This window comes from Cervus canadensis, chromosome 3 (genome assembly GCF_019320065.1).
Source record: "Cervus canadensis isolate Bull #8, Minnesota chromosome 3, ASM1932006v1, whole genome shotgun sequence".
Lineage (NCBI taxonomy): Eukaryota > Metazoa > Chordata > Mammalia > Artiodactyla > Cervidae > Cervus > Cervus canadensis.
The window spans coordinates 23,971,741-23,998,745 of record NC_057388.1 but is presented as its reverse complement, the minus strand read 5'-3'; the positions used below and the strand labels follow the sequence as shown (position 1 = coordinate 23,998,745).

Sequence of the window (27,005 nt, the reverse complement as noted above, 5' to 3'; positions counted from 1 at the left end):
ACAGAACTTTCTCTAGGCAAGAATACTGGAGTGGGTTGCCATTCCCTTCTCCAGGGGATCTTCCTGACCCAGGAATCGAACCCAGGTCTCCCACACTGCAGACAGATTCTTTATTGTCTGAGCCACCAGGGAAGCCCAAAATATACACTACCGTGTGTGAAATAGCTAGCTTCTGGGAAGCTGGCATACTGCACATGGGGCTCATCAGTGGCTCTGGGATGGCCTAGAGGGGTGGGGTGGGGGTGAGGTGGAGGGGGGCTCAGTATGTATGTGTACTTATGGCTGATTCACTCTGTTGTGCAGCACAAGCTAGCACAACACTGTAAAGCAATTATACTCCAATAATACAATACAATAAAAGGCAAAAAGGTTATACCAAATATTGGTGGGATTGGTTATTAAGAAAACAAAATCCAAACCCTGATATTATGAAAGCAGCAAAGTCATTCTAAAAATAGATATGAATAGTGTCAAATTTAAATGTCTAAATTTTATCAGGAATCTTTTAAAACTAACTTTCAATCAAAAGAATCTATGTCAGTTTCCACTAGCATTACCGGACCGCTGAGAAGCTGAATAAGAAATGAAAGAGGCCATTCATCTCAGTAACTTATTTGTTTCTGGTCTTGTATGGGAGATATCAGCCAATGTAATTAGACATTAGACAGACTGCCTTTAAGTAGGGCATATAAGCTATGGAAATAAAGAACCAGAAAAGAATGCCAAAAATATTAAGTACCAGCATAGAATTTAATTAAAATACTAGAGAAACTTGAAAAAGACAAAGTATAAACTCTTTCTAAACAACAATACTTACAGTTCTAACTGTTGGAGGGACAATACTTAATAGGTATAACTACTGCTTAAGTAGGAAAAGTGATGAGTGCATTTTGGAGAAGGATCACTAGGGTTCTTCCAAAAACAAGCAAACAAGTACTTCTGTTGCTCTCATGCTTAAGGCTAATAATCACTTAAGAATTTAAGTAAATATTGTGCAAAGATGAGTCCAGGAAGGGCACACTCCCTTCCCATTCTCACCTAAAGAAATACTAATATGACTTTTTAGAAAACTCAGATCCTAGAGACTTGCCCCAAATTATGTAATTTTTGCCCTTCTATGAATCTGTCCTCCATTTCTTTATTTCATACCTACCACCTCTGCCTTCTAGAAGATGTATTAATTAACAATACTCACTTTCACATGCACATTTCTTGCCTTGATTAGAAAGCAACAGAAGAGTAAGAAGCAGATGTGGGGAGATAACCTTCCTACCATCTGAGTGCTCTTCAATAATTTCCTTAGTAATAATGTGTGATACTCAGAGCTCGCACTCTATGCCAACCTGTTTCCAAGTATTACATCTTATTTAATCTTCACAAGAGTGCTATGAGACTGGCCTTATTGTCCTTTCAGAGATTAGGAAATTGAGACTTAAGGACGTTAAGAAACTTTCCCAAGGTTATACCTTGAAATGGTAAATATGCCTAGATAAGAACCCAGATAGCTAGATGCCAAGGGCATGAGCTATTACTAACCACCTACCAGACTTCTCCCCCATGCTAACCACCTGTCATCTTTCCTTTCCTCATCTTTAAATCAGGACAGTGATACCTCTGGAGACAAATTCTTATGAGGGCTAAAATAGTATGTGGAGTACTTGGGTAATCAATCTGTAACTGACAGTCAAGTATAGAGAGAATAGGCTGTACTTTGAGTTTATACACCCTCAAACCATGATGGCCGCTGACACTAAAAGTTACACACCAGGATAACTGAGTGTTTTCTCATCTCTAACCAGTGAGCATTAATGAGTGTCTGACAGGACTGCTATGATGACTATAAACATAAATTTGAAGGTGTTTCAAACTTATAAATTGTTATAAAAATTACATGCATAATCAGATGGAGAAGACACTTTAATCATCACACCCCTGGAATTAAATACATGGCAGTTTACAGAAACAAAATATACTATCTGAAAACAAGTCATGAGTCAATTTTGCTGTTGGGAAATCTCTGCCGTACTACACAGACCTTGTTAAAACCCTTCCCTCATCTGTAGGAACAGCACATCTTCCAGTCTGCTCTACGGCTCTGGCTTTAAGCATTCAGTGGGATATTAAGATAAAAGGCCACCACAATATTTCAACTATTTGCTCTTTGAGAGATCAATGAAACAGCTATACAAGAATTTAATTGATAATAGAATTTAGAGTGTAAATATGTCACAGCATTATCAGATTGTAAGATTTTAATTATTACCAACTGATTCAAGTCTTTTCTCCATATTCCAGTATTATTCCCAGGTGCACTTAACTGTATCCATGTTTCTTAACATGGCACTTTCTTTCCTTACATATCAAAGCTGAGATTTCCATTTCTCCCTACAAGCCAAATATTTCCTCTTCCTAAACATGCTCTGAATTGTTCAAGGGAGAAATTCATGGGGAACAAATATTGGCATGTAGTAAACTATACTTTGTATTTTGTTACTGTAGTTGGCATTTAAACAGAAGGATGTCATGATAAATGCCTTGCCAGGAAAAAGCATAAGTCTTTTTAATTTCTGTTGATATAAATTCAATTTCTTTTACAATAATATTTATCATCCCCTTTATTACCTCTGGCAGGAGAAGTTTAAGTTCTTGTCCCACATTTGTATGAGCATATAACAGAGCAAAACTATCACCAAAAATTAAAAAGGGCTAAATAATGCAGTATTGCTTGAATATAAGAAATACTATATTACTTAAAACTACATTCCCCAATTGAGTATGGATGAGTATTTACAAATAATTTCCAATCATATATCAGTGTACCTAAAGGGAGTTTTTTCTAGATCCTTTGAGGTAACAAGATATTTTGCTTCAGTAACATGAAGTTTGCTTTTTGGTAAAGGAAGTATTGCCCTTTGTGATAAAGAAGAAACTGAAATTTTAAAAAAACCCATGTTATATTCTAGGAGGATACATACATATTATATCTTCCTAAGTCTCCAGGAGACAAAGATGTATACAGTTTGGTCCTTTCTGATGATAGTCACAGATTATTTTTGTCTGACTGGCAGTTTCTACTCACCAAGGCAGAATAAAAGTAAATTTGGTTTTTAAAAATGCAAATGTTAGTTTATAATGAGTGAATGTAGGCTAAAGTGGTGGTTACTGTCTTTTTTTAGCAAATCTAAAAAAAAAAAAACCAAAACACCATCATTCTAAAGTTGAAAAAGTCCTTAAAGTTAGATCAAGTGGAAACTATCTAACTTACTCTCCATCAAATGGAAACTGACTTTGAAAGATATTACTCAAAATTTTTCAGTTTTACATTTTAGTTACATGCAATTCTACTTTAACTACATGTGAGGCCTCTAATTAATGAAACCAACTAGTGCAATTAATTTACCTTTTCAGTGGGAACTGAGTTGCATTTGACTTTCCACGTAAATAGTGAAATTAAAACTGCATTCTAAGTAGGAGAATTTAATCAACCACAGCAGGGATTCTCAAACTTTCTCAGACATCAGAATCATCTGGAAGACTATTAAGACACATTGCGTGACCTCTAGAATTCTGATTCAGCAGGCCTAGTATGGGGCCCCTCAGTCTGCATCATTAACACGTTCCCAAGAGATGCTGAAGAGCAGGTACCACTGCTCCGAGGGACTCAGAAAATCAAGACTGAGGAAGTAACTCACAACGTTCTGGATCTCATTCCCTCAAATCCTCTAACATTATCATTCATCTACTTAAAGAGTTCATTATTAACATGAATGTCTTCAGGAAGGAATTCTCATCTCAATTTTATAAAGATGAAAGTAGAACCACAGAATTGACGACTAAAACACAGGGCAGTGACAAAAAATTCTCTATGTGCAGCTGACCTGTGAACAACATGCAGTTTGATCTGGGCAGGTCCATATATACATGGGTTTCTCCCCAGTAAATAACACAGCACTACATGATCCATGATGGGCTGAATCCACGGATGCAGAGCTTTGGATACAGAGGAACCATGAATGTGGAGAGCTGACTATAAGGTTTCATGCCTATTTTTGACTAATCTTCATGTTGTGCAAGTCAGTTCAGTTCAGTTCGGTCACTCAGTCATGTCCGATTCTTTGCGACCCCATGAACCGCAGCACACCAGGCCTCCCTGTCCATCACCAACTCCAGGAGTTCACCCAAACCCATGTCCATTGAGTCAACTATAAACAATTTTAATTTCAGAATCTGGTTCACAAAGATCTCACTATTTAGGGTAAATCCACTACAAACCTGCAACATCAGGCAGGCAAGCATTCGTACTGTCCATGCTGAGAATATGAAACTCTGTGGAACAGTGAGAATACAGGTCTAATCTAAAGCCACCAGGTTAGGTAACTGAGCCACCTCCACGTCTCCTTCCTGCTGGTGTTTTCCTTACACGACAATCTCCCTCTACTGGGCCAGGACAGACAGGGGACCTGCCTCTGACGCAGAGACTAGACACTATCAACAGCCCAGTGGACAACAGCATACTCGGTAAAGCTGACCATCAAAGCACTCTCACACCATGCGGGCAAACTTAACGCTGAATGAAGTGAAAGTTGCTCGGTCATGTCCGACTCTTTGCGACCCCATGGACTGCACCCTGCCAGGCTCTTCCGTCCATGGGATTTTCCAGGCAAAAATACTGGAGTGGGTAGCCATTCTCTTCTCCTAGGGATCTTCCAGACCCAGTGACTGAACCCAGGTCTCCCCATTTGCAAGCAGATTCTTTACCATCTGAGCTACCAGGGAAGCCCAATTTAAGGCTAAAAGAATTCAATACAGACAACTTTAGGTTCCAGTTGATCCAGTTTTACTGTCTCTCCTCTCAGCCTCCCACTGTGGGCACCTGGATGGCTTAATGTTTTCTGTGGACAACCAGGAACCAGAAATTACTTCCTCTAGTATTATTTTTCTGTGGACTTTAATTTCATTTTAGTTTATACTTTCAGGTGTAATTTTCTCCTTGACCCTCTAAGAACTTGAAACACCAAATGAGGTCATCTTTGAGCAAACATCACCATAATGACATCTGCTGAAACTGTATCACAATTTCATGTTACACACACACACACACACACACACACACAGATGTGCTTTCCTCTCTCTCTGCCCATTCCTAAAACATTTTATCTTTGGTATTTTCCCTCTTATTCTATAGGCTTTCCCCAGGAATATTTTATTCATTTTCATGGTTTAAAACACTATTTCAATGACACTATGGTGACTCCCAAATTTAAATCTCCAGCTATGAACAAATAAATGAATTTGAGCAACAGATTAAAAATGACTGATCACCCCATGCACCTATGGTCAAAATAATCTATGACAAAGTGGGCAAGACTACACAGCGGTGGAAAGACAGTCTCTTCAACAAATGGTACTGGGAAAGCTGGAGAGCTACATGTAAAAAAAATGAAATCAGATCATTCTTTAATACCATACACAAAAAATAAGCTCAAAATGGATTAAAGACTTACATGAGAGACTGGATACTATAAAACTATAAAACATAGGCAGAACACTCTGTGGCATAAGTCACACAGCAAGATATTTTTGATCCGTCTCCCAGAATAATGGAAATAAAACCCAAAATAAACAAACAGGATCAAATTAAACTCAAAAGCTTTTGCACAGCAAAGGAAACCACAAACAAAGTGAAAAGACAATCCACAGACTGGGAGAAAATATTTGCAAATGATGTGACTGACAAGGGATTAGTCTCCAAAATGTACAAACAGCACAAGAAGCTTAATACCATCAAAACAAATAATCCAATCAAAAAATGGCCAGAAGACTTAAACAGATATTTCTCCAAAGAAGACATAAAGATAATCAAGAGGTACATGAAAAGATATTCAACGTCACTAATTATGAAATGCAAATGAGGTATCATCTCACAGCAGTCAAAAAGGACACATGCACCCTAATGTTCATTGCAGCACTGTTTCCAAGAGCTAAGACAAGGAAGCAACCTAAATGTCATCAACAGAGAAATGGATAAAGAAGATATGGTACATATATGCAATGGAATATTGCTCAGCCATTAAAAAGAATGAAATAATGCTGTTTGCAATAACATGGATGGACCTAGAGATTCTCATACTGAGTGAAGTCAGTCAGACAGGGAAAGAGAAATATATGCTATCCATTATATGTGGAATCTAAAAAGAAATGATACAAATTAATTTATTTACAAAAATAGAAACAGATTTACAGACTTAAGAGATAGAACTTATGGTTACAGGGGATGGGGGGATAGTTAGGGAGTTTAGGATTGGTATGTGCACACTGCTATATTTAAAATGGATAACCAGCAAGGCCCTACTGAATAGCACAGGGAACTCTGCTCAATGATATGTGGCAGCCTGGATGGGGGAGGAATTTGAGGAAGAATGGATACGTGTATATGTATCACTGAGTCCCTTCACTGTCCACCTGAAACCATCACAACACTGTTAATCAACTATACTCCAATATAAAATAAAAAGTTTCAAAAAGGATACCACAAAAAAAAGTTGATCAAAAAGACAAAAAACCATTACATATATATAATTACTGAATAAAAATGATTAGTGGTAGTGTTACTGTATCTCATTACAGACCCTCAAGGGATTAATTTTACACTATATGTGAAAATAGTTTCTAAAACACTATAACAGGGCAGACGTATATTTCCATCAACCAACAGTGAAGTCTCACAAAAAGTCTCACAAAGTCTCTCAAACTAAAATTTAACTAAAGACATTTAAAACCTGTACTGGGAAAAAAAAAAGGAGAGAAAACTACTAAAGTTGGGCTGGCTTTAGTATTTCCCCAGTGGTAATCTTCCTTTAAAAAGAAAGCTAAGCCCATAAATTTATAACCAACTGGAACTGCTCATGGCCAAGCAAGGAAGGATCAAGGATCCTAGAGTCATATAACACTAGGAAACGATCAAAGAGAAAACCCATTAAAGCAGTAAATTTAAGAGACAAGAAAGAAGCAAAACAAATTATAAAGAACATAACGAGTGCAGGTTCTGATATGCATGTCACTGTGTTTTTAAAGAATACTTGCCAAAGCAAAGAAAAACACTCTAGATAAAAGTATCCTATATAAAATATCATAAAATGATTTTGTCATTTTATTTATTCATAGAATTTAAGGGCTTCCCTGGTGGCTCAGTCAGTAAAGAATCTGCCAGCAATGCAGGAGACTCGGGTTTGATCCTTGGGTTGGGAAGATCCCGGGGAGAAAGAAACGGCAGCCTGCTCCACTATTCTTGCCTGGAAAATCCCATGGACAGAGGAGCCTGGCAGCCTACAGTCCATAGGGTCACAAGAGTTGGACATGACTTAGCGATTAAGCCACCACCCACAGAATTTAATGCCACATTTGCTATAAGTTAGACTATCTGTGGAAAAGAGACATTAAATTCCTGACCCATATAGGTCATATTATTAAATATAAGAGCCAGGACTTGAATGTACTACACCCTGACTCAAAAAGAAAGTCCTACCATTCTTTTCATGTATCCATGTTTCCATCTGCATGGATCTGATTATATTAAGTCCATAACTTAAAATTTAAAAGAACCTCTAAATTTTGTGAGTTTATTTATGGAAGGTATCATGAATGTTAGAGTTTCATGTTTTCAGGTTCTGGGGAAAAAACACATAAATTACCATCTGAATACAATGGTTAACGAAACAACACTATTGGATGATTTCAAATGTATTGATCTTTTAGGACATTTCTAGAATTAAGAAATTACACTTGCTATGATACTGGAAGTTTTGTAAATTACTTGGCCTACAGTATTTTTTTTTAAAAAAGGAAATAAAGTTAGCATACAAATTCAGTGAATGTAAAAAACACATACAAACACCTTAAACTTTTACATCAACCCTTAAAAAGGCTCTATTACTTAGTTGGTTTTTACTGCTTGTTCAAGTTCATTCCTCAAATATATACTTCAAATATATATATATATACTTTTCAAGATAATGTTCTGAAATTGAGAGAAACACACAAGCTAAAGATGAATAAACACAATAACTCTTTTTTGAAAACCTAATGAACTAGAAACGAATTATTAAACGTCTACAAAAGGAAGACCAAGAAAAAAGCACACATAATTTCTAATTTAAAACAGTCTACCAAGATCCATGGTAAACACTGAGGTTGAATAAATTTTAGACCATCACATAACAGAAGTTAATGCTTCTCATCCTCTCTTCTCACAGCATTTTTAGACTCTATGAATTTAAAATATTCCAATGTGTAAAATGTTAATGCTTCATAAGACAGCGATTATTTAAGCATGCACAATGATTTATGACTCACTGCCCCTATGTTATCCAGTTTTATGTGTTGTGTGTACTAAGTCGCTTCAGTTACGCCGCTTTAGCTTTGCAACCCCATGGACTGTAGCCCACCAGGCTCCTCTGTCCGTGGGATTCTCCAGGCAAGAATATGGGAGTGGGTAACCAGTCCCTCCTCCAGGGGATCTTCCCAACCCAGGGATTGAACCTACGTCTCTTCTATCTCCTGCATTGGTAGGCAGAGATTACCACTAGCGCCACCTGGGAAGCCCTATCTAGTTTTATAATAACCAGAAAACTGTCCCCTGTGACAGCTGCAAATGCAGAACTTTGAAATTACAAACTCAGATCCCCAGACTCACCTGTAGACACAATCACCTTTTTCCTGTTTCTAGGTTTTTCTTTCCACAAATTAAATCTGTACATCTTCACTGTAAAGATGTCATGAAGAGTAACTCATGACTGAGGTATAATGAAGGATGTAAGACTACACAGTTAAAGACTATATTTAAAGGGACAACAAGTACTATGGATATTTTACAGAATGAACAATTCTACATGCCCTTGACACTTACTATTGTCTCAAAGAAAGAAAACTTTTCTGCCTTTTTTTTTACTTCATTAGATATTTGCATTTCAACACAGAAGTGGGTTAGTCATTCTCATTAATTTTGAGGAGGGTTATCAAAAAGTAGAATAGTGTAAACAATACTTACATGATGATGAATATTTTTTAAAATTATAATGAAATCTAATTCAACATTGTTCACAAGTTGAAGTTACTCTTACTAAGAATAAAGCATTACCATACTGATTCAGACTAGCTAACAAGCACAATGTCCACTGTTTGATCCTGGCTTTAAGAGGTACAATGAAGAAGGAGACAACACTTTTCCTTCATGTCAATCAATTTCAAAGACTAGGTTATATGCAACCCCCCAAATCTAAGTTTCTCTTAATAAACTATTATTGATCACAGTCATTAAGTTACTTACATTTTATTCTAAATACTTTCCATCTCAGAGGTAACATGATATTTGAGTTTAAAACTCGTTTGTGACATAGGTCTTCCTTTTATTTTCTACTTTAAAAAAAATTAGAAAAGGACAGTTTAATTTTAACGTCTGAAATCTGATAGAAAAGTATGACCATAATGTTAAAGATTTTAGGCTTTCACACTGACTTGCCAGGTCACAGGTCCACTTGGTCATTTTCTGTCCTGAGCTTGCTTCTCTTGGATTTAATCTATCAAGCAGCAGAAACTGCACTTTCCTATGTTCCTATTTAATTACGAACATCAGAAAATAGCAATTTGGAATTTTTAGAATTTGTTTTCTAAAAATAGAGAAGACTCTACAGAAATGCTTCACAGATACATAATTCAGAAAAGCCTTTCAACCGTTAAGTTGGGAAGAATGGAAGGTAACACAGAAGAGCAATGCTGCTGAGGAAACTGAACAGAACTTAGAACACTTACAATTCCAATTAATCTAGTATTAACATGTCGTTGTTACTCCTTAAACATGTCTAAACGTGTCCATTGTGCAGAAGTTAAAATGTCACTAGGCTCTGGGATTTTTCTTCTATCGAATGTATAAAGAGAGTGATGTTTCCTTTTAAGTTCAGAGTCCTATTTGTACATCCTATCAGCACTGACAAAACTTAAAAATACACCAAGACTGGCAGACTCCTGGGAAGTACAACAGGGACAGCCAACAAGGAAGAAAACGACCACTGGCCCAGGAACAAGATAATAAACAAGTGAAGGCAAAGACGCAAAGAACACAGGGGCTGTAATGAGAGCGCTGAGAAGGCGCAGTGATGAAGGCGCTCAGAGCAGGCTGGGTCCTTCAGTCCGTCTACATGTTTCACCGTATGATTCAGCCAATTGATTACAGACCATGGAAAACTCTCTCACTGCTCTAGCTCCTTAAAACAAACATTCCATGCACCTGTATATTTAGAAATAAGAAAATCAAATAATTGATAGAACCAATCATAATCATTGTAAGTGGCTATTCACAGAGAGATTATCTGGAAATTGCAAAATATTAACATCACAAACCAAGCCCCAGAGACATATTTCATATAAAGTATCTAATTCAGAATTTCAACATGAATTTTACATTTTTTTCAGATATGTTAATACAATCAATAGACTTTCTGAGTGCCCACTCCGGGGCAGGCACTGTCCTGTATTCAAGGTGTAACAATAAACACAATATTCTTAAGGAGCTTCTATTCTAGTGAAAAAAATAGGCAATATATGGCATGTTTAAATGCACCAAAAAAATATAAAGCATTGTATTATGAAAATGAAAATGCTGTGATGATTACTTCATCTATAAAATTAAGTAGAGATTACACACTGAAAATTCTCTGGGCTTTACTATCTACAATACCAGTAGTTCAAGAGTTTTCAAGGATTAAACATTCAAAGACTTCCTCCATTATTTCCTCAGTTGAAACCAAAACTAATAACTAACAAGCTTCTAATCCTTTTCCCTCCCTTGAAAATACTCCCTAACTGTTGCATTATAAACATTTCATGTGCACATTTTTAAAGGATTTCACATACTGTATTTGTTAGAGTTTATAAGACACTCGATCTTGAGCTATTAGAGGGCAGAAAAGCCTTTTCCCCCCTTTTTTTCTTCTTCATGAATTTAGCACAGTGCACAGTATTTAGAATAAATAAAGCACAATCTTGAATTGCAAAATATATTTAAAAACCATTTCAGTTTCATAATGGTACAAAACACCTTCTAACTTTACCATAAGGACTGAGTTTTATTCAAGTACACTAAAGTTATAGTTTAGAATGTTCTGATTAATTAAAAATGGATCAAGATTAATGTTGTACTTGAAACTTAAGTGCCGCTTTTCAGACAGTCATAGAAGTAGAGTTGTGGCTTCAGTTTAAGAAGATCCCATCCAAGTTGGATTATTTAAACTTGCAATAAATAGATGTATTTTCTTGGAAAAATATCTATTGTTACAGTAGAACTTGAGTTTCCTTTCTAACAAGATTGTATGATTACTCGTTTATATTGTTCTTTCCGCAGGAATTAACACACCCCCTGTTTGCATCCTGTTATTCACTTGGCGCTTCCCTTCCCTCTACTCTTTCCCTAACAGTGGGAGAGTGGTTTCACCACACACAGAAACCCTCATCACTGTCCTCATGCTCCACGTGTCCCTGTCTGCACCTAGTGTCTGTTTAGGTCATGACGATCACCTGAAAATCTTATTCTCTGTGTACTTTCAAAATACTGCATTGCCTTCCTAGACCACTGGTGGTCTGGGGGAGACTTTGGGATTTTTCACTGATTGTTTCGCTCACCCTCCACCTAACTCTGGTCCTGTATTGAACAACCCTACAATGACTGCTTAGAGTACACATTCCACTGAACCTTAAGCAAACACACAGAAGTCTTTCTAAGACTGTCTACATCTGGATTTGTCTTTCTAAAGGCAAACAAAAAAGATTTAAGTAACACAGGGCATAAAATTAGATTAAATCATTGTCTTAAACTTATCTAGATTGCTTATAAAAATACAGATTCCTGGGTTCTGGATAAACCTACTCAGAATCAGCAAAAGAAAGGGCACATCCTAGAATGTGCATGTAACAAGCTTTCCAAGTTATGCTGAGGCACACTTAAGTATAAAAGCCAGTAATTCAAAGGACCTCAAATGAAAGATACTGTGATTGATGAAGGAATGACACTAAGAGGGTAATAAGATCCTACTGTCAAGTACACTGAACCAGAATAAACATAAACTCATTAGTGAAGAGCCCAGAAAACCCTTTTTAACAAGTAACAATTCCATAATGAGCCCTGCTAAACTATGACATTCTTTATAAGGTAGATTTTGGAAATGCTTTTACTTGGGGGATTTAACGGGATACACATCCAATCATGAAAAAATATGTATATATAGTTTTTCATTAAATATGCATATATTAATATGTGTATGTATATGTGTAAGCATAAACACATATACACACAGAGAGAGAAAGACAGCCTCGAAAGCAGTAAGTATTAACATATTAGTACTTAAATGGCCCACTGGCTATCCTCTAAGCAGCTTCAATTCTGCCCCACTGCTTCTAAACAGGAAAATCCTACACATTTTGTTTCCCTCTTTTTAACATAAAAGCTGATTTCCCATGAGAGAGGAGCAGGAAACAAAAAGGCAAAATGATCATGTCAGTACATCTTTATCAGAGTGAAGGAATAATGCCTCCTTCTTTCTAGACTATAAACTCTCTAAGGGCAGAGACCACATCGTACGTGTCACAGAAGCCCCACCAGTCTGAAAGCACCGCATGAGAAGAGATGCTGAAGGTCGGGACTGCATCCCAAGAAGCTGGGAGTGCCCTTGAGGTTACAGTCTACAACAGGGGCTCCCAAACTTGCCACTACACCAGAGCATTTGATTTCAGTGGGCTCAGTACGGCTCAAGATCTGTTGGAAATGCCCAGCGGACAACTAATGCTGACCATCTGGGGACTAATGGTTTGAGAGTCACAGATCGAGGGAAAAGGCCTCAGGATCTTGCTACATATATGGTTCTCAGAAGACAGAAGTAACTGAGATGTGGTCTGCAAAAACAACAGAGGGAATCTGGAAAGTTAGTTTCTAGCTCCCGTCACAAAAGTGACTGTGCAGCTGATACACACACAGACACACACCACTCAATATCTCATAACTCACCGCAAAGATGAAGGGTCTGGAAAATTCAAAGACTTTTCACACAGAGCAGAGAAAATGTTAAGTATCTACTATGAACCTTTAAATACATAACCCTCCCTGAAATTATCAACCTGAAATCAGTGTATACTGCCCAGATTTTCAATGACTATATAGTTTTTAACCCAAAATAAACAACATATGGCAGGCAAAGAAACCTATAAATAAAAAGATGCTCAGACTAAACACAGCAAACCATCTAAACACAAACCTAAAGGGAAATAACTGTCTTGCGATATTCTGCACACAAACTGCAAATTCAAGCATCTGTAACTGTGTCAAGGGCAGCACTTGTTAGCATCATCTGACTGTCTGTAAGAAGTGCAAAATCTCTGACGACAGCGAAACCTACTGAATAGGCATCTTCATCTTATTAAGGTCCCTATGTGATTGCGAGCACATTAAAGGTTAAGAAGCACTGACGTAAGTCATTGAGATTTTATCATTAATTCTCTACTGCTGTTGGTCAAATGGCATGATATATTTACAAGACTGAACAGTTTCTAAAAACTCTATGTCTGACATATAAACAGAAAAAGAGAAGACACACAAAAGAGAAATCGAGGAATTGTTTTGCATGAAGAGACACACCGAAACATTATTTTCAAACCAAAACTGCCATTTAAAATATTTTATGACTATGACAGACTGTACGATTAACAAAGATCACCTAGTTCAAATCCCTTGCTTTCGGCTGAGTCAAGTGATGCTAAAAGATTAAAGTAAAATAGTTGTCAGTGGCACACGGGAGACTGAAAGCCAAGTCTACTGCCTCCAAAAACGAAATGCTCTTCTCAGTGGAAGAAGGTATTTTAATTACATTTTCCTGGAGTAAACATATAGTTAACTATAAAGCAGCAGAACTATACCTAACTTTCAAAGGACAAACGAAATGATATATCTATGAAACACAGTAAAGGAAACCCAGCAAAAACATATCATAGTAGTTCATATGTCTCATTCTTTCCATTAAAAAAAGACTTTAAAAATTTGAGTTGGAAGGAGAAGAACCAGAAAGTGTCATACTTAACATGTGTTATAATTTTCAAAGAATGACATAACGTATCCTTTAAGTGGCAGCATCTGTTTGATGAAGCAATTGGGAAAACTGATATTTAGAAATATTAAGAATTAGGCTTTGCTACCTAAGTTTTATTCTACAGCAATAAACAAAACTTTTTCACATAAGGCTAATTTTTACAGTTTTCAACACAGAAGCGCTCATAGCCATAAGCAACATAAATACTTGGTAAGCGATTACAGAGAAATTAAACCCTCCTGTCTTACCATCAAAGAAGCTCTTGGCTCTGAGATAACTGACGCTGAGCCTCAGAACGGAGAGTTTGTCCAGCTTGTTAATAACATCTTGTGGGAAAGGGAGCAGGCTGGCCAGACGGTCCAGCTCTGTATTAAGTCGGTCTCTATGCCTCTTGGAAGGATTTGATTTGACTCCTTCGACTGGGACTGGCTTGACACTGAAAAACAAACAAAATTCCATAAAATACATGAAAATCTAGAGAGCAAACATTTTTATCACGTTGTAACATCGCCTCAACTATTTTTCTAACAAATCATCTAAAACCTACTGCAAGTTTGTATAAATCTTTTCAAAATGCTTCTTTCACATCTTAATTAAGAAAAGCAAGATAACAGGTAAACTCTTTTGTAATGTTTCATTAAAAAGTATGAATCCATCACAGGAAAATGCCAAGTACCTCTTCCACACCTCATACATCGGTGGTACATGGTCCCCAATTAACAAATCTACCAGGATTTTTTTCTCCCTCAAACACAGCCATTGTTAGGGGGAAGAAAGAAATCTTCCATAAGTTATGTGAAATTATGCCTCCTTTGCTGTCTTTCATAAGAATCATCTTGGCATCATTTAGGTTGTAGATAAACAGAAATGACCTTTAAAAAGCTGTTTCTTCATCACCCTCAGTTTCCTATATTAAACACTTTTCATCCTGTCAGTGAGAACTTCTCAAAGCCATTCCTGCATCTCCACAGGGTCCTCCAGCCATCTAATGGGGTCCTCCAATATTAAGGCAAGAAAAATTTGACCTCAGTTATTAGTATTTGTTGACTGACAAATATTAAAGGTTAACTGCTTACCAGCAATTACTGGCAAATATTATCTTTATGACATTTTGTGTCTCAATTAGAAAATCCAATGAAATTCCAACATTTAGCATGATTTTCATCTGAGAGAAAAGATACTGATGGGTAGGAGGAGAACTTCAGTTCAGAAATGAGCAACCGAGCTTCACATCTAGGCCTTACCCAGGATTTCGTAACAGAAATCCATGAAAGTAAATTTACAGATCATCAGATACCAAATGTTAAAATACAGAGAAGACATTAAAAAAAACAAAGTCATTTTTAGATCATGTCTATGCACCCTTCCATTTGCCAGAAAAAATAAAGAATATTAAGAGCATTCTTAAGACAAAGACTTCTTCCTCCAGTTTTACTGGAGAAGAAAAGGATTTTTGATGGTTCAAATTAAGTATTTTAAAAGAGATAAATTGGCTGGAGTATAATGCTATTAATTTGATTCAATCAAAACATTTCTAGATAACATGCTTTCAATGTTACATGAAGTAACATGAAGAAGTAATTACTTTTTTTTAAAGAAGTAATACTTCATGTAAGAATATGATAGAAAGCAATATGAAAATTCAGCATATTTTTTACACTGTCCCTAATGGGTAATTTCTTCAGAACTTGTCTATTTCTTTTTGTTTCTGTTATAGTTCATGTCATTCCTACAAAAAGTAAGAGTACAAAATTGGTAAAGTGGCATAGATACAAAATAAGTCACAGATACTTTCCTCCAGACTTTGTGCATAACTCCATACCTAATCGAAATTGGTGACTACCTCTCTAGCTATTTTCCCTAATCACATGTAAAATGAAACTCAAGTCACATCTAGTTACTGCATTTCTCCAATTAATCAACTGAATTTCAACTTTTACTTATAATGCATGTCCACCCCATTGAATAATTCTCTACCAACCAATCACCTGTTAAACATTTGTTTGCACCTATCATGTCCTGGGCAGTCCCAGAAAACATTCTTCTCCTCTATACTGAAAAAGTGTTACAAGAACTGAGGACAGTGAGCAACTGCTTGAAAAAAGATTTTTATACAAAAGGAGGCATATGAGCTGAACCTTGAAAGGTGAACAGGATTTCAGGAGGTGGCCCAAGTGAGAAATGGTGAACAGTGAGAGGAACTATCTGAGAAGCTCAGAGTGCAAGAGAGACAAGGGGAAGCGGGTTAGGGCCAACTCCCTTCAACAAATACTGACCACCCACCACGTGCCACACCCAGAAGACAGAGCAGTGAACAAAACATGCTAAAGCCCCTGTTCTCCTGAAGCTTACATTCCGATGGGAGGATCCAAAATACATAAGTGAAGAAAGAAACAAATAAGCACATAACTTTCCAGGCTGGTAAGTGTTGAGAAGAAAAATAAAGCAAGATAAGGAAGTAAGGAGTGATGTGGTGCTGGTTTTGGTCAGCAAGGAAGGTCTCTTGATGTGATGGTTTAGCACAGACAAGGATATGGTGAAGGAGTGAGCCATGTGGGCATCTGATGAAAAAAAAAAAAGTTCTTCAAAGAGGAAACAGCAGGTTTCCCCACAGAAATGGTATGAAGTTGGCCCTTGGTATCGGGAAATCAGCTTCAGCTCTCAGCTGGGGTTTACATGACCAGACTTGGGCTGCCCTGACTCTGGTGATGGAGGGGATGGGATGCAGGGTGGATCACAATATAGCCAGTCCTTTCTCAAACATAAATCTCTCTCTCCTCTGATCCAAACCACTCAGCAGCTCTGCACAGTCCCTGTTCCTTAACCTAACAAACGAAACCCCCTCTTGATCTTTCTATGGCCCCGACCTCTGCCTCTGGTCTCTGATCCCCCCAGGCAAAACCTTCCTTGCCTGTTACTCTCCAGAGCAAAGCCAGGACTTAGGTGACCAGTCGCACTCTGATGTTCTCATACATGTCACTCCCCAGTACCCCGTGTTCTGTCACAGCGGCTGCAAAGTGCTGCTCCGCGAGATCATGTTTGTTGTCTTCCCTGACCCGCTCCCACTGGATTCCTCCCACCCGACTAGGTACTATGTGCATCTTGTGCAAGTGCCTTCAATAGCCGTTCCACGAGGGAGTATTCTGGGCTGACAGCATTTCCCACAACTGAAAATAAAATCCAGTTGTGTGCTCTTGGGAGCTTTCCAGTAATGGTTATAAAACACTGAGGAGAAGACAGTAACACAAACACTGAAGCAAGACAGGCTGCTAGGACACAGAAAGGAATAACAGAACAGTGGGAGAAAGAGGTTCAGCGGTGCTTCTACACGTGACATCGCTGCCTGTCTAGTACTGGCTCCTTGCAGAAGCCAGTCCTGCGCTGGCAGAGACTATTCCTTTAGGCACTGCAAACTGTCCACAGTATTAATGTATTATTATGCACATACTGGAATATTTAGCAGAAGATCAAATTTCCTAAGTGTTATGCAACCTATGTTGCATATACTTATGTGTTACTCTTACTACAATGTAAACTTCATCATTTTGTATCTCCAATGCTCAGCATAGTACTTGACACAAAGGGGACTCTCAATTGATGGCTGATGATCAGAAGAGTCCAGAAAGGAAACGACTGGAGCCTGACCAAAAGGAGTGATTGTGGGGTAGTAAGGACGGCCTGGCTTGAGATTTTTTAACAGCACTTTGAATCCACCACAAAGCTCATACGTAGCCAGACTCAAATGGTCACTCAACCAAACTGACTTGCTGACTTCCTAGGTATAGTGAGTTATGGGGAAAAAAAAAAATTGGCAAGGAGAGGTCACAAATGACTGGGATTTGGAGCTTGGGATAACAACCACATTTTCTAATGGAAGGTATGCCAAACAGAGAGAAGATACTCAAGGATAGACCTCAGTGATGTCAACACTTAGGTATAAAGTTGAGGAAAGGCAGTGGGCAAAAAGAGGACGGAGAAGAATCAATAAGGCAGACAGGAAAAGAATCAGGGTAAAATATTTTGCAGGTCACAGAACAAAGTCAAATGCACAAAATTACTAAGGAAAGTCAGGGCTGAAGAGTACCTACTGAACTTGGCATTTCAGATCCACTGTTGTTAAAGCTGAAGGAACAGATCTGACAAACCTTTTCACTGATTTTGTGAGAAATATTCACAACTATTTTGTGAAAATACTTCACACTTATCTATACCTATTTAAGATGCACCGAAGAGTAAAAATAGAGTAATTCTACATCAGTCACACTTGACTTGAGTCATGCAAGTATTACTTCTGTATTCTCTACAAACCTATGCCAAAACATACTGCCAACCATCTATTTAAACAAAAGGCTAACATTTGAAATATAAATAAATGTCTCCAAAAGACTGGATCTGAGATACTTTGAATTCAGACATCTTCTGAAAGATGGTAGATGCTGATCATGTAAAGGAGTTGATTTATTATTTTTTTTAAGCCTTAACCTCAAAAATCTTGTCCCAGCCTGTAAACCAAAACTGTTGTGAAAGCAAGCCTTCAGCTGACTGCATGCCATGCTTCGCTTTAGAAGCCGTGAGTGCCGTAAGTACTGGTGTAACAGGCCCCGTGGTATGCCCAAGGCCAGCTCGCATGCTCCTTGTAAAGCCTTTTTAATATCCCGAGCTAAACTGTCTCTTAGGCTCAGAATTTGTGCTCAGTATTTGAAACACAGTTAAAAAAAAACATAAGGACCCAGTTTAACCATAAAGTATTGTAATCACAGATGTTCATATTTTTATGTGACATTGACCATAAAACCTCAAAATGACATGCAAAGACAGTTTCAGTAATCCTATGAGATTAAGGTGACATTTTCTAACGGAGATTACCTATCACAGGACTGAGTCTGCTCTATTAGCTTTTTCCTGTGGATGATTTAATCTACTCCCACTGCTTCAGGCTACTTACCAATAACTTGTTTATTTCCAGTCTCTGTACCTGAATGTCCTTAAGTTCATGTTTTTCAGAGCTCTGAGCATCCCTTCTCTGCATCTGCAATGGTATGACTCTCATTCCAACAGCTAGGATATTGAAGTATTTCTCAATAAATGTCTCTACCATATTCCATTAAGCCCAGCTCCAAACACATTCATTCTTCATTTCCTCCCTATGGCTTCAGTGCATACTTATTTGTCTCTAAATTTTGAATATTTACCATCATAAATTATATGCTTAATGTGATACTGGAGAGGGGAATCTATGACATGAATAAAGTCAGATTTCACATTAAGCTCAATACAGCTGGATATCTACTTCCCTATGTGAGGCAAAAAAGGTCTACAAAAACTTCTGAGCATTCTGACTGGCAGTTACTTGTGAGGAGTCTGAATTTCTCAGTTACTCTCCTGTTCCCACTCTATATAGCTATGATGGCTTCTTCCCTTTCCTGCTTCTGCTATGCTTAAGAAGCAGTGATGAGGTACAAACAGCATGTAATCTTTAGCACAAGACTTTAACAATGGAAGCCAGAACATGAAATATGCCCTGGAAACCACTCTTACTTCCAAAATCCTTAAAAATAAAACAAAACTAAGGATGATCCCTTTATCCTCTTCTGTTTTGAATATGCACTTTTTTCTATGTATTTTCCTTGGAACCCATATAGAATACATCCACCATACGTGAAGCACTAAAACATGAAAATTTTTAAGTGGTGGGCAATTGTTAAATTAATAGTCTCAGATATCTACACTGTGCATGGTACTAGGAAGCTGTGGTTGCTACAAAGACAAAGAAAATACACCTATCTTTACAGAGCTTGTCTTTCTTACTAGGAGAAGATGCACTCTATAACATGGCAAAAATCAAACATAACGTATTGTTCAATAATGTAGGTGCCTTAAAAGTTATGCTGGAGAGTTAAGGAAGGTAAGATTCAGCTATAGGTAGAAGAAAGGGGGAAGGTTTCATGGAGATGTGGCTTCTCAATCAGGTCTTAAGAGATAGGTAAACTGCTTCCAGTTCCATGAAGGCTGAGTACATGGCTTTCTGCAACCATCCTTCTCTTCCAGAAAATCAGGCCAAACAAGGAAATCAGAGACAGAAACACAAAATCTGTCTTGGATTAAGCAAAGACATAGCTAAACTCAGATATAAACGATATGAAGATGAAAAATAGGTAAACAATGAAATCGATGACAATGGAGAACAGAAAGGAAAATGTAATCAGAGTGTATCACTTAACTCAGCAGTAAACAATATATACGGTTTAAAAAATAATGAAACACTGCAAGTGAATTGAATCCAAAATTGTGATAAAACTATATTGGGAGGATGAAGAAGACATTAAATAGCATTGACAACCATAACTACCACAATAAAAGATCATCAGATAATGCTTAGTATGCCAAACTTAACAATATACATGTATTTTTGACTTCTTAATGTACATGTGTTGTTTAAAATGAATATTTTTCAAAATAGTCTTTCATTAAAAATAAGGTAAAAGAGCAAACTGAAAAACATAAGACAAGGAAAACTAGTATGTAAAAGACATCTCTAATAGAAAAATCTGCAAACATACTGTTATTCCACACATACAATCTCAACATAGAAGTTCAACTGCCCACCCCATCTTTTTTGCCTATGAAGTTGACAATTGATATTTGTAAAGCAAAAATGCAAGGACATAGGCTTTCCTACAGACTACCAATAGGAATATATATTTTTTTGTAATCTGACAGTATATTTCAGAGCATAAGATCTGGCTCAACCTTAAAATTACATATCTTTGTACCCTAAATTTCCACTTACAGGAATTTTTCCCAAAGGAATGAACTAAAAATTCATACAGAAATTCACAAAACTCAAGGATATTCTTTGAAGTACTACTTGAAGTATTTAAAGATTGGAAAGAAAAAATTTCTGCCTCAAAATAAATTACAGAACATTAGCAGAAGGGACTACTATGCTGCCACTGAAAATAGTGTCTTGCAGGAGGTGAGGCTGGTAGTACCTCAGTGAAAATAGAAGGAAAGGAACCTAAGAAGACAGGGCATGAATGTACATATGGCGTGAAACCAGCACGCCATCAGGTAGGGGCAATGTTGAGTAATTTATTTCAGAACACTATTCGAGAAAAAACAGTGAGCATGATAAGGAAATCTCCATATATGGGTGTACCATACGCATCACTGAACATATTCACCTGGACAGTATTGTGAAGTTGAAACAAACACAAGCTTTGGAGCCAAAAGACCTGGAATCTGATATTCAAACTCAGCCTTTCATTTACTACCTAACAACTGTGAATCTGAACCTTAGGTCCCTATAGAGAAAACTGAAATAATAATAAAACTTTTCATATTACTACTATAAAAACGAAATAAAATGAAGCCTGCAGAGCACTGTGCATGCCTGTGTCACAGTAAACACTAACAAAGAGGAATTTTTTGTCACATTAAACCAGTATGCAAAAAAATCAGTTTTCAAAGAAGCACAGAAATAGAAAGGTACTGGTGTCAGAGATTTGCATGGCATTAATTTCTAAGTAACTGTCTTAATTATGTGCATCAATAAGCACGTGCTATGTTAAGTTTTTCACTAGTGGAGAACCACATGTCATCACCCACAATTGAGAACATATTCATAGACTGCCTCTTACTGTTTCACAGGAGAAATGGTTATTCTGTGACAGTGTAGGCTAAAAGTATTTAAGAATGAAATTTAAGAGTTTCTGTTTCATCTCTATCATTAGCAGCCTTTACAGATTATAAAACACTTTTTTCCTGCTAATTTTAGTCGTGAGAGTGGCAGGGTGGGTATGGACTGCCTTGCCTTATTGATCAATCACTTGCCCGGACCAACAGAAGCAAGGAAATCAGACTGCACCTTTTGCTTTAGAACTAGTTTTTCAATTTATATCTCGCTGTTTCCTCTTTTCATCATTTATTTTGAATAGGCTGCTGCTGCTGCTGCTCACTTCAGTTGTGTCCAACTCTCTGCGACCCCACAGACGGCAGCCCACCAGGCTCCTCTCTCCCTGGGATTCTCCAGGCAAGAATACTGGAATGCGTTGCCATTTCCTTCTCCAATGCATGCATGCATGCCAAGTCGCCTCAGTCATGTCCAACTCTGTGCGACCCTATGGACAGCAGCCCACCAGGCTCCTCTGTCCACAGGATTCTCTAGGCAAGAATACTGGAGTGGGTTGCCATTTCCTTCTCCTTAAATAGGTTACCTATAGCTAATCACTTTCACTCATTTATTTCATAGTTCCAACATGTAAGAGCCTCTACAGCCACTACTTGTAAACTAGCTGAAGGAAGATATTTGAAAGAAAAACAATAGTGGAGAAATAAGTATGTAACTAAAAAGACCTTTTTTTTTTTTAGAAGTTACTTAGGTAATTGTATCATAGTATATTTATATCAAACATTTTCAAAAAAACACTGCAAAATTTTATTCAACTAAGTAGGCATCAATATAACTGAGTTTCATTTAGTTTAGATAGAATGAATAGCAATTTCGTAAACACAGCAAGGAAGAGACTGCTTTTCTATTACTGTTATTAGTGTGTTACCAAAGTTAAAGGGTAAACTAAAGGCTGAGAGCTATTTCTAATTCTGACACTTCATGATGGCTGGTTTGATCATCACTACTGTTGATATCATTTTCAGGTGTAGATTTTATTTACTCAACATCTATTATTTGCCAACATTCAGCACTAATTTTCTGCAGAAACGGTAAAGTGAAGTACCACTAAAACTTTTTATGTATTAATAAGCTTAAAAACTACAAAAACACATCCAAAGTTATTTTCATTGGCGGGCGGGGGGGGGGGGGGGGGAATCCAGACTCTAAGTCAGGACTGTGTTTTTCATCAATCTTCATGATACAAAGTAATTAAATGAATAGCAGGTCTTTCACCACTACAGAAAAACACTGATAAAAGAAGAAGAGGGTTTAAGTAAAAACACTGCTTTTTCTTAAATTTAAGGGTTGTTTTTTTTTTTTTTTTTTTTGAGCAGGGTTATTTTAAGGAACATTTAAGGAAACAGAGTAGAACCTATTCCTAAGATATCTTTGAAAATCTCTTTTGGAACGTAGATTGGATTCAGGGCTGCTTCAGGTCCTTTAATTTTCTACCCTCTATTACCCCAAAAAGAAAGGAAACATTTATTGAGTGTCTACTATGCACAAGATACCTTAGTGGGATTAAACTGAACACGTTTAAAATCATTTTGTACTATCAATAATGATAATTTTGAATGTTGGTCTTCGCCACTAGGGGGAGTTTATCTTGTTTAATAAATACCATCGAAGTCAGGGAGCTCTTCAGGTTAAAATGATGTCACCCAGTTGATTCCAAAATTTTATAGAATTCTATATTTAAATGGTCATTTTATTAATAGTTCTATGATTATGGTACAACGTATTTTCTTCTAAGTAAAATACAGTGGCTAACTTACAGTGTCAGAGTTAAACAGATCTTAATATCATTTTCAGCTCAAACAAGATGAATTTCTCTGACAATGTGCCACCATATTAGTGTGTCTATTAGTTATAAACTAGTAATTTAACTTAAAAAACATTAAATTTAATCCTGGATTTATGGCTCCATTCTTGAAATGGACTCTAACTGCATTTTAAGTTCATCATTTTTCATTCAGTTAAAACAATTTATAAACTTCCCATGATTATGTAAATGTTAGCACTAGGCTTTTCTTATGGAGCAGTGACATTTTAAGGCGTTTGTAGGATTAGAAGCCATGCCCGATGCTCAGTAAAGATCTGATAAACATCTCTACTAACTAAATAAAACAAGGGTGAATGTGGAAATGCTTTGGTTGTATTACAGGAGATATTAAACACAAATATAAAGTCTTAGAAAGCATATTTAAGTGCTAAGATCAAATAATAAAAGGTACATCTTTAAAAAAAAGAAAATGTGCAATATGTTTAAAGGGAAAATCTTTAAGAAAATGTTAACCAAAGCCCAAAATGTTAAACTTTAAAATGAATACAAAAATTAAAGCATTTCATTGAAGTCGTCTAGGTCCTGTGTAACACACTTCCTGAAATGCAATAACTTACCAATTCTCAGGTTTTTTTAACTATACAAATAAAACCCATGATATACATATATATATTATACATTATGCCAAGTGTACTATTGTATTAACTAAAATACACACAGGTGTCTGTGATGCCTTTCAATTTTAAATAACCATCAAGGACAAAGTCAAATTAGACAAGCACATTTTTTATAAGAAGCCATTCTATAAAACACAAGTATTGTAAACCAATGTCAACAGAATTGCCAAGACAAAAACTGCTGACTTGACAGTATTCCTAATGTCAACCACACTGCAGGATAAGTCTTCCAAATTTTAATCAGTCTATTTATAGATGAATATCCTCTGTTAATGCCAAGTCTAGATCTGAAGGACTGCAATCACTGAAATTCTAAAAGGAAATTAAAACCCCAGAATACTGAAACGTTTAAACTGGTCTTTAATATTAATCTTAAACTGCTATTTTTCTGGTTTGGATTAGTGACCTAAATTTAGTCTTAAGCTACATGCACACTTCTGATTTGTTCTGAGTAACCGTTTAAAGTGTTCTTAAAATTGTTTATGAAAGTATGAAAAATGTGAAGTAAAATAACTCAAGGATAATAATTAGGAATAAACACATGAACATTGCCAACTCGCAAAAGTAAATCTGTGTTAAGCACGGATTTTTCTTTTTATCTGAAAAAAAAATTAAAGTATTTGCCATAATCACACAAATATCCCACCAAAACAAACAAACCTAAGTTTGTACTTTATCAGAATTGACCAAACTTTGAAGTAGAGGGAAATGGGAATTAAGAGAATGATGCTAAGAATGAAAACGTCTGTTTCAATAATTCCATCTCCAAATCATTTGCAGACCCTAAAACCACCTCCAAAGTGATAAATCTCCCCCAAAAGATGACTTAAAATACAAATCTTCTACTGTATTCTGGCTACTACACTCACTCAAAGCTGCTACCACCTCTATACATTTTATTGATATGTTCACGCTGAGCGCTACAAAATTACTGCCAAATAAGAAAGCCAGTTGCAGGGAACCAAAAAATACCTTCAGAGGCACTCAGCCCCTTTCTTGCACACAGCACGTGTTTAGCTATTTAAAGCATCTCGCCCTACCGGGAGTAAGAATGGTGACCGTCCTCTAACCTAACAGAGGAGGATATTAAATGTGAAAGGGGATTTCAAGACGGGCTTAGGTTAACTAATCCACCAGCCCCACAGGGCAGAGGAAAGCTGTCAACAAATTAGGACCACAGCATAGTGAACAGCGCTTCAAATGGCTGGAGGTGTGAAAGGGTGCGCTGGAGAAGGGGTTGGGGGGCGGGCAGAGAACGGGGGGCACAATTTTTAAAATGTAATCACTAATCACGGAAACATCCAAGGCCTGGGTTTCTCCACCGGCCTCCAGATCTCGATTCCACAGACTGCACAGGGAAGGGACCTAATCCCTCGGCCTCGGGGATTTGGGGGCGGGGTGCGGCAGCGTCCCGCACCCGCGCGCCTGAGCGCCCGCCCCACCACCGCACAGAGGACTCGCTCCGGAGACTCACGTTTTCTGCACCGGCTTCCGCCGCTTACGACTGGCATAGGTGATGTTAGCGCTGCTGCTGTTCATGGTGCCTGGCTGGCTGCGGCTCCTCCCGGGCGCGGACCGCCCTGTCCCCGGGACCCGGCGGCAACTGGGACCAGGTTCCACGTAGCCGCGGCTGCTCCACCTGCGCCCTCCTGGGACGATGGCGGAGACACAGCACCCCAGGAGCCGCGCGGCTCCTGCAGCCCCGCACGTCCAGGTGCGCGCCCCGGGCCTGGCGCCGGGGGGCGAGGGGCGGAGACCGGGGACACAGGAGGCGCAGGTGCCGTCGGTACCAGCAGAGGCGGCGCCGCGCTGCCCGCAGGTGAGGCGGCGCGAATGGAGGAGGAGCCTGGGCTGCCTGTTTGAAATCCCGGCCTGGGTCGCTCGCTGTGGCGGCGCGCCCCGTGACCGTCGCTGCGGCCCCTTGGGTGAGGGAGGCGCCACCGCGCTGCGCTGCTCCCGGGACTTCCCCGATCCCGGGTGCTTCCCGCCTGCGGAGCTCGGACTGCGGCCGCCGCTCCGGGTGCCACCAGCTTCCGCTTGGCTATGCGGCTACCTCTGGTCTGAACCGGTGGTCCCAGTCACGCTCTCGGAACCTAGCGTCAAGTGGACTCGCCCGGCGACGCCTCCCGCTGCTGCCTGCACCGGCTGAAGAGCAGAAGCGCCCCCGACCCCTCTCCGGCCCCGCCCCGCCCTCGTAGCCCCGCCCCATCCTACTTGGCCCCGCCCTTCGCTATATTTCCCTTGAGAGCCCCACCCTCCCGGCACGTGATGACGTAAGGCGTAATGACCGACCACCCCCACCCCCTCCAGTAGCCATCTTCTTGAGGTCAAGGGGAGGAATCTGTGAACACGTTTCCAGCCCAGAAAGACATGTGACAACAAATTATGTGTAGCCAAACTCTTTGTAATTAGACAACCTCAAGGAAAGAAATGCCAAGTAGTGAGCTTAAATTCACCTTTGCAAGAGACAGTGAGTCAGCTAACTTTTGGCTAAGAATAAAAGTGAGCTGGCAAATAACCAGTGGAACTATAAATCTTCCTAGAGGAGAAGGCTTCAGGAGGCCACATCTGAGTTGAACTTGAAGGCCAGGCATTTTCTTGTCTATTTGTTTTGAGTTTGGTTTTTGTCTCTGTACAAGACAGTATAGTATCTTTTCCCCAGTCAGAATAACTTACTCTATAGTCAGATTTCAGGAAGGTGGGAAGGCAGGCAGGCAGCAGGGAGCATTTAAGAATAAGCAGTCTGG

General features: G+C 38.3%; 1 protein-coding gene across 1 annotated transcript in view; it reads right to left on the bottom strand.

Annotated features, from left to right (window-relative positions):
- The window catches only part of AHR (aryl hydrocarbon receptor), a 51,214-nt gene extending 24,765 nt beyond the window's left edge, over positions 1–26,449 (bottom strand). The window contains exons 1-2 of the mRNA XM_043462780.1: positions 25,733–26,449; positions 14,375–14,562 (exon numbers count right to left, since the gene is read on the bottom strand). Coding sequence (XP_043318715.1) covers positions 14,375–14,562; positions 25,733–25,797 — 253 coding nt within the window. The 5' untranslated portion in view covers positions 25,798–26,449. The remainder of the gene's footprint in view (positions 1–14,374; positions 14,563–25,732) is intronic.
- Between the last annotated feature and the right edge of the window lie 556 nt (positions 26,450–27,005).